This window comes from Nelumbo lutea, chromosome 3 (genome assembly GCF_056320005.1).
Source record: "Nelumbo lutea isolate HS-2025 chromosome 3, American lotus-T2T, whole genome shotgun sequence".
Classification (NCBI taxonomy): domain Eukaryota; kingdom Viridiplantae; phylum Streptophyta; class Magnoliopsida; order Proteales; family Nelumbonaceae; genus Nelumbo; species Nelumbo lutea.
Genome location: NC_142686.1, coordinates 107,767,410 through 107,776,029, shown reverse-complemented (window position 1 = coordinate 107,776,029; position 8,620 = coordinate 107,767,410). Strand labels below are relative to the sequence as shown.

At 38.8% G+C, this 8,620-nt stretch overlaps 1 protein-coding gene and 1 non-coding gene across 2 annotated transcripts; one reads left to right on the top strand and one right to left on the bottom strand.

Annotated features, from left to right (window-relative positions):
• The first annotated feature begins 966 nt into the window (after window positions 1–966).
• Window positions 967–1,073, top strand: LOC148867469 (small nucleolar RNA R71). The gene has a single exon (XR_016112092.1). It is a non-coding gene; the product is annotated as a small nucleolar RNA R71 (small nucleolar RNA).
• Window positions 1,074–5,841: 4,768 nt separating this feature from the next.
• Window positions 5,842–7,180, bottom strand: ATGSTF13 (Glutathione S-transferase family protein). The gene is made up of 3 exons (XM_088980175.1): window positions 6,912–7,180; window positions 6,764–6,812; window positions 5,842–6,665 (listed from the first exon to the last, which is right to left on the bottom strand). The coding sequence occupies exons 1-3, from the start codon at window positions 7,056–7,058 to the stop codon at window positions 6,217–6,219; spliced, it is 645 nt and encodes a 214-aa protein (XP_088836301.1). The 5' UTR covers window positions 7,059–7,180; the 3' UTR covers window positions 5,842–6,216.
• Between the last annotated feature and the right edge of the window lie 1,440 nt (window positions 7,181–8,620).

Below are 8,620 nucleotides of genomic sequence, written 5' to 3'. Positions count from 1 at the left end.
TGTGGCATCTGGGCTAAAGCATCAGCAAAAGGAATATTAATATGTAAACTTTTAAATATTTCAAGAAACTTACCAAATTCCTTCTCCAATTTTTGTTGCTTCAGCCTGTTAGGGAATGGAACTTGCGGTTGTTGGTGCATCCCTTGTTGTGCTTCTGGTTGTTCCGTCTTCTGTTGTCTGGTTCCAAGGCTTGTTTCTGCCTTGGGTTCAGCCCAATTCTTCTTTTCTACCTCAGGCAACTCTTTTCCACTTCTTAAGGTAATAGCTTGCACCTGCTCTCGTGGATTCACTTCAGTGTTGCTTGGAAGAGTTCCCGGCAGTCTGGAAGAGATTAATTGTGCCAATTGCCCCACTTGGTTTTCCAGGTTTTTGATTGAGGCTTCCTGGTTCTGGAACCTAGTTTCTGCACCTGCTATAAATTTTGTCATCAGTTCCTCCAAATTGGATTTCGGTTCAGGCTGATGATAAGTCTGGTGGAACGGCTTGGAAATATGCTGATTTGGCCAGGACTGGTTTGAATGTCCCCTCCATCCTAGATGAAAAGTATGGTGACTCTGGTAACCCTGCTGTCTTGACGAATTGCTGACATAGTCAACTTGTTCAGTAGATGGTCTGAACCGATTGCCAACTTGGCAGTCTGTACTGATGTGGCCTCCCCCACACAATTCACAATTAAGAGGCTGCACATGCATGGCAGCTGTCTGCATTTCATCTATTTTTTTACTGAGTGCTCCTATTTGTGCAGCTAGTGCTGTATAAGTGTCAACATTATGCAAGCCTTGCTGCTTCCTAGTTTGAGTCCTTTCCGAATGCCATTGATAATTGTTGGCTGCCATTTCCTCAATAAGTGCATGGGCAACCTCAGGAGTTTTATTATTTATGGATCCTCCGGCTGCAGCATCTAATATGGTCTTATTTGAGTCAGTAAGACCATTATAGAAAGTCTGCACTTGCAGCCAAATGGGGAGGCCATGGTGAGGAACTCTCCTTAACAGCTCCTTGTATCGTTCCCACGATTCATATAAAGATTCCCCCTCTTGCTGGAAAAAAGTAGTGATGTCATTCCTCATTTTAGCAGTTTTAGAAGGGGGAAAATATTTAGAGAGAAAACGGCTGGCCATTTCGTCCCATGTGGCTATAGATCCTGCCGGTAATGAGTTCAACCAAGCTTTGGCTTTATCCTTCAAAGAAAATGGGAATAACCTCAGCCGGATGGCATCATCACTTACCCCATTGTGTTTGAAGGTGTCACAGATTTCCAAGAAGTTAGCAATATGGGCATTCGGATCCTCATGGGCCATACCACAAAACTGAACCGTATTTTGTATCATTTGGATTATGGCCGGTTTAATTTCGAAGTTATTGGCAGCAATAGTTGGCCTGATAATGCTGGAGACAGTCCCGGTGAGGGTGGGCTTGGCATAATCCATCATAGTTCTTTATTCAGCCATTTCTTGTGCTTCTTGTCTGACTTGCTTAGCAGCTCTCAAACGGACACGGAGAGTCCGTTCAATCTCCGGGTCGTAAAGGATCTCTTCCAGTTCAGGTCTGCTTGTCATAAACTGTTAAAGTCAAAGCAATAAAAATGCCAATATTCACAAAAGAAAATAAATAACTAATCCTATCACACTGTAAAGTGAAGTATTGGAATACAAAACCTACATCCTATCATGAATAAATGAAGCTGATTATACTAAAAGCAGATTTAAACCAATCATCTTATTCATGGTTCCTTTATCTACATCCATCGATTGCAACATCTGAATTCAGACCCAATTTAGATCTGAGTTCATATCTACAAGTCTTTGGTATTGTTAGTCTAGAGAAATTAATAAATAATAATTCAGATCTGAGCTGGATATCTCATACACACTCATTGGTATACACTACAATATACATTCATTAAGGTTGGAATCAATCTTGTGATGCTTTAGGGCTGAAATCAGATCTAATCTGAAAAAAAAAAAATAATTTAAAAGGATCTGAAATAAACTAAAACCAGTCCTGAGTTAGGCTTGGGTTAAAGATTTTAAACTCTACAATTGAAGCTCAAACCTGTATAGCTGATGCATATCAAACACTTGCTAAGACCTGAAAATTGGGTCTGCAATGTTTGGTATTGCAAGCTATTCGGTCCATACAACTTTTGTAGAAATCTGAAATTAGGTCTACTAACTATTGCACTATAGCAGCCCTGCTACAGATTTGAATGCTAAAAGAAATACTTGGAAAGTGCTAATTTTTCTTAAATATCTGAGGCATAACAATTATTCAATCCAAACATACACCTCCTTAGCTAATGTAGCTCGGTTACAAGTGGGTAAAGCCAAGAATTCAGTCCACCCAGAATTCATAGTATGCTCTGTATCAGTTCAGTCCTCACATCATATCAACTGCATTTCAGATTTGAATTTCTCTCATTCTTTGCTATCCATTCACCCTTGAGGCAGGTTGGATGTATCATAGGGTGGATTGGGGTAGTGATGGCACCCAATTCACCTCAAACTTGCATCGGTTCAGATCTGAGTTCAGAGGAATTCAGATCTGAACTGAGCAGATCTGTAACAGCAGAATTCAGATCTGAACTCAAGTCTGAGTTTGGATCTGAATTCTCAATTGCCTTACCTTCAGTTATTGCTACCAAATTGTTTTTGGGGAATAGCAGAAGTGCCCTAGGGTGAATTGGGGTGGTGATGACACCCAATTCCCCTCAAAATTTCATCAGTTCAGGTCTGAGTTCAGAGGAACTCAGATCTGAACTATTGCAGATCTGCAATAGTAGAATTCAGATCTGAATTCAAATCTGAATTCTGATCCGAATTCTTAATTGCTCCTCTGGTTGTTCAAAAGATCTCCCCCTTTTTTTTTCATTTGTTTTTTTTTTCTTTTTGTAATGAAAGAAAAGAATAATAAAATCTGAAACACAAGCAACTCTTTTCGGCTGAGTGCTGCAGATCTGAAATCTGCTGATCTGAGTGCCGAATGCAACTCAGATCTACAACACTCATGTTTATGTGAAATTTTTTCTTTTTTTTTTCTTTTTGAAGGGAACAACACCAAGATTGAATAGAAATCAAATATGCCTTTATTAAAATGAAACTGAAACCAGAAAAAGAAAGTAATCTACTTAAGAAAGAAGAAACAATCTACAGTAGTACAGTAGTTGCAGTCCAAGCTGAAATGAAAAAGTTAGCAAATTAACCCAACTATGAATGCAATGCTGAATGAGATCAGATTAAGAATGCTCAATGTTTCCTAATATTGTTTCTCTAAATCCCCGGCAACGGCGCCAAAAACTTGATGTGTGTTGCTCATTGTGACACTAGCAAGTGCACTAGCCGTTCAAGTAATAAAGTAGTGAGTGAAGTATCGTTCCCACGAGGATTTAGGAAACAATTACCAATACTAAATTGAGCACTTCTTATCTGATCAACAAAATAAATCAAAACTCTAATGAAAGCTAAGAAATCCTAAATTAAAATCTATCTAAATCATTGGCCCAATTGCCTTCAATTCAGGTTAGAAGAGTAAGCAGTAAATGTCAATCTCAGAATTCAGCAATCTATCAATTTGGATCATTCGAATGAATCATGATTGAGCCTTGGTTTAGTGAAACCCCAAGGTCATGAACAGCCTCTCTCAAGCGCATGTTCATCCTATGCATGAGTGACGGTTCTTCTATCTCTAGCAAGAATCTAATCCCCATGCATGCATTTCTTCAAACACTTCTAAGGCATCAATTCAAATCTGAATTGATCACCAACTGAATTGTGCAAGTTATCTCTAACCTTGCACTCAATTCAGTTCTTGAATAGTAGATCTGAATTCCTAGAATCTCTCTCAAGCACTCTAGGAATTCCAAGCTGTAGATTAATTCGGCCAATCTGAAAATTGCAGATCTGAATTCTCTTTCAAGCAATTCAGATCTTGCAATCTCAGATCTGAGAATTCAGATATGAGTTTTGAAGGTTAGTTGGCCGAATTACTCTACAATAACACCCTTATTCAAGAAACTTCAAGTATAATTCATGACCATTTGAATGAATCAAAAAGAATTAGATTGCTGAACTGAAATTTTACAAGCTGAAATACATCAAGGAAGAATGGAAACAAGGAGAAAGAAGAAAGAAAATATAACTAAGAAACTGAATTCAAATCAAAAGAGAATGAAACTACAAATGATTTATTACAAAAGATCTTTGAATCACAAACCCTCAATTCGAACTCACCTTCTTCTTCTAGCTTGCTTGTCTTGAACTTCCTTCAGCCCTTCTTCTTCTTCTTCCTTGCGCCTAGCCTTCTTCTCTTCTCTTCTCTCAAGGTGGTCGAACCTCTAAGAGTGGGAGAGCCTTCCTCTCAAGCAATTGAACAACTTTCTCCCCTCCTAGAGGCCTCCTTATATAGTTTTTCAAGGGGGCTCTTGCCCCTTCTTGAAGCCTCTAGAATGGGGTGTATTACACCCCTCATGAACCTTCTAGAGTGCTCCCTCATTCTCTTCAAGAAACTCCTAGAAGTTGCCGCCCCTATCTCCCTTTGGGCTGCTATTTGGGCTACAACTTAGCTTGCTTTTGAGCTCATGTGGGCTACACTCTAGGCTGTTATTTGGGCTAAAAATGGGCTGGGCCGAAATTTCCTTCTTGCTAGGCTTCTTCCCTTGGATTTTCCAAAGAGTTTCACATGCTCTTCTTGGGCCAAATGAAATTCTCTTGCTCTCATGGCTGGGCCGGACTGAAATTGGTAAATTTTGGGTTTTCTTTTCTTGCTTTTGCCTTCTTTTTATTGATTTGGCTCCCCCTGAAATCTTTCTTGCAATCAAGCTAAAATAGGGCAAAATTTAATTAAACCATCATAAAATTTCATGCAAAAACCTCATAAAATATAGATAAATTGTAGGTTCATCATGCACCATGTGACAATTCTCGTCTATCTCGCTTGCTATTGTGTTGCGTCGATTAACTTTCATTGGAATTCAATCATTCTCATACATGGTAATATAACCAACCAATACAAACAAATTCTGATACGAGTGCAACTTGGGCAGGTTGGGCCGAGTTTTACCTCAATCCTAGTCGAACCCTAAGAATTAGGCCTAAAAACTTGAGTTCGGTTTGAGCTTGAAGTCAAGTCCACATTATTCAATTCACACTAAAAATTCGATACACTTCGGTTGGGCTTTTCCAGGGCCAAGTTCGTATTACTTGATTAATTCACACTAAAAATTGATATACATATATGTATATGTATGCAATTATATATATATATGCAAATAACGGGATTAGGCTCAAGCTGGGTTTGGGCTTCCTAAGGGCTAGGCTAGAGCCCCACTCTAAAAATTTAAGAGCCCAAACTTTTGGGCCTGGGCTCAGCTTGAGGACCAAAATCTAATACCAGTCAGTATAAAATTGTGGGATGGATCAGTCTGGGATCATATTGGACCAGCCCAAGTTTCGCTCCTAAACTCTGAGCTCTCCAATTCAATCATCATTTACCAGTCACCAATTGAAAATCAAATCAGTATTTATTAGACCCAATCGAGTTTAAATATATCCTGATTCAAATCAGATCCGATCCGTTTGCATTCTTATACATTGCATCATGATTTTCAAAATCGGATTGGATCAGATGGTCAGACCAAAAAGATGAGAACTGGTCAGGTGACCGATTCGGTTCTACCCCAGAACCTTTATTTTGCCAAAAAACGTTAATTTGGTCAAGAGACCACTGACCCAAGTGGTTGAACCGTCCAACAGTTTTGGTAATTTTTTTTTTGTTAGAATGGGCCGTATCTTCAATTCAAACGGTCGGACCGTTCAACCCGTAAACCGGACCCTGACCGGTTCGGTTTTAAAAACATTGCATTGCATTCGTTTGATGCAGAAGTTCAATAGATTACATTTTTTTCTTTCTTTAAATGGACTCTTTGTAAATGCTTGGTATTGAAGTGCAAACCAATTCCTTCTTTTGCACAAGTTGTAAAAATGAAGAATGCAACAGAAAATCAAACAGATGTAAGTGTCACAGACACCTTAAAAATTATATAGAACAACTTCCCAAAACAGAACTCATTAAAAAAAAATCCCAAGAAAAAGATGGTAGAAGGATTACCATCTTTGGCAAAGTCCGCAATGCATTTAATCCTACCATGAGAGTGATAAGAAATGCAAGGAAAAGATGATGAAGAACTAAAACTGTAATCGGTGCGGCAGATTTATAGTTCTAAGCGGTCATTCCCTCTGCAGCCTTTTTAAAGGCAGGACGAGACGAAATATCCTCCCACCAAGCTTTGACATGGGGACGAGAGTTGATGAGGTTGGCCTCGGGATTCTTCATGAGGTAATACGTGTAGGAGAGGTGGTGAAGGTCCGCCAGGCTGTAGAAATCTCCGGCGAGGTATTTGCTCTTGGAAAGTCTCTCTTCATACACGTCCAGTACCTTCCCCAGCTTCTCGGCGTTGACCTCGATCACTTTCTCATCCGGTGTTCCTCCAAAGAGAGGGCTAAACATTCTCTGGTAAACCAGTGCTGAGATTGGAGGGTTGAATTGTTGCGCTTCCACCTCTAACCAGACGTTAACCAACGCTGCTTCTTTCAGATTGTCCAGCCTCAGAAGATCAGTGCCCTTGTCCTTGTGTTTTGTCGCCAAGTATTTGGTGATTGCACGAGACTCTGTCGTCCGATCGATATGAAAAAAAAAAAATAATAAAGAAATTAACAAAAACAAATGTCACATTAATCGTGACCACCATTAGATCGAGCATGCTCACCAAAGACTGTGAGATCACCGTCCTCAAGAGCCGGGATTTGACCGAATGGCTGCAAAAAAAAAAAAAGAAAAAGAAAAAGAAAAATGAATGATATGCGCAGGGGAAAAAACCCTAAAGTTTCATGCATAACAATAAGCAATTAATTTACGTTTTTGGAGATGAAAGAAGGCTGTTTGTGTTCGCCGGCGGATAGGTTGATGGGGACGATTTCGAAGTCGACTCCCTTCTCGTGAAGACAGGTCATTACGCGTGTGGTGCAGGTGGACATGGCGATTCCATAAAGCTTCACCGCCATTTCTTTACTCACACAGAAGTAGATGGAGATACAGGAAGAAGAAGATGAGTAGGGGGTTGAGAAGTTGAGATCCTTTCTGTCTTCTATTCTAAGATGTAGTTCTGTTTGTTAGATTTCGAGGTGCAGAGTGTGATTATATATAAAGATTAAAGTGAGAGAGACTCCACTCACTCTATCAGACCATCACCACCTGGCAAGTGGCAACCAACCCGGCGGGGACAAGTAACGGAGAATTCCAGAGTTCTTGACTGGTCAAATCTTGCAAATTTTTTGGTCGCAGCATTCGTTTTCCATCCACCAATGAAACGACGACACGCAACTGATGACGTTGGTTGGTTAGGAATTAAAAAATCCGAAAAGATAGACATGGGCGTGAATGAGTGAACCCCAAAATGGGCTCAACAGCAATTATAGGCTATTGACTTCCAACAGGCAACAGAAAAAGTTAACCGTTAGCAAGGGTCTGCGTTCAGAAAGCGGAGATAATAATGTCATATGGTTGATTTGGTTGAGGTGATACATTATTACTACTGTGTTCATCAAAAAAAAAAAAAATTTGAGCCAAACTGATAAAATTTAATAGAAAATGTTGATTAATCGAATTTTAAAAAGTGGAAGGTATTAGTTTGATTTTGATTAGTCAATATGAAAATTTTGGCTGTTAATTGAATCAATCGGTGTGTCTATATATAATATTATTTATAATATATATATAAAGAATGGTAGATAACAATTATCAAAAGACCCTGATTTTCTATTTATTGCCCCTCTTTAGTCATTGTACCCTAATTTTTATGTTCAAAAATCTATTGACCAAGAATCACATGTTTATTTTTCAGATTTATGTGGGGATTGGGAAAAGTTTATTTTTCTAGGTATTTACCCGGATAAGTAACTTACCGAAATGCGAACGAGGCCTTAGCTTTCCATTAGTTCTGTCTAATATTAGGTTCGAGAAGAATGAGCGAACAATACAAGAGGTGAAATTGAAACCTTTTTTGGACATTTGTAGCATGTGGTATGCCAAGTGTTTGTCTCCTTCAATTTCTTATAATGATAATTAGAGGATAGGGGATTTTCATTTACAACCCCATTTGCTTTTTGGTAAGTTATTTACTCAGGTAAATGCAATTATTTGGGTAAGTTTTTCCTGGAAAACACTTATCCAGGTAAGTGTATTTATCCATGTTCTTTTATTTCCCAAGTAAAAAAAAAAAGGAAATGACCACTTTAACTATAAGAATTCATTATTAAAAGGGGCAGTACTGACCCATTCAAGTGTTGGAAGCTTTCCCCCAAGTGAGAAAGTTATTTATCCACCTTGGTGATGGGTATCATTTACCCAGGAAAATAAACTTTCCTTGATCCCCACATTAATCTGTAAAAAGAACATGATATTCTTGATCAATGGGAACCAAAATCCCATTAACCAACTTTTCCTTCTCTCAAAATCCAAAAAAAAAACACCCCCTACCACTTATGCCTCGAGATTTCAACTTGTTTTATAGAATTTGGCCTCATGATATATTGCATTGTGATAAGTTAATGCTAAGTCACAATAA

Bases quoted from the DNA above. Each gene is read 5' to 3' on its own strand.
- ATGSTF13 (XM_088980175.1), bottom strand. From the start codon at position 7,058: ATGGCGGTGAAGCTTTATGGAATCGCCATGTCCACCTGCACCACACGC. The intron at 6,813-6,911 runs GTAAATTAATTG...TTTTTTTTGCAG, and splicing joins CTTCTTTCATCTCCAAAAAC to CCATTCGGTCAAATCCCGGC. The intron at 6,666-6,763 runs GTGAGCATGCTC...ATCGGACGACAG, and splicing joins CGGTGATCTCACAGTCTTTG to AGTCTCGTGCAATCACCAAA.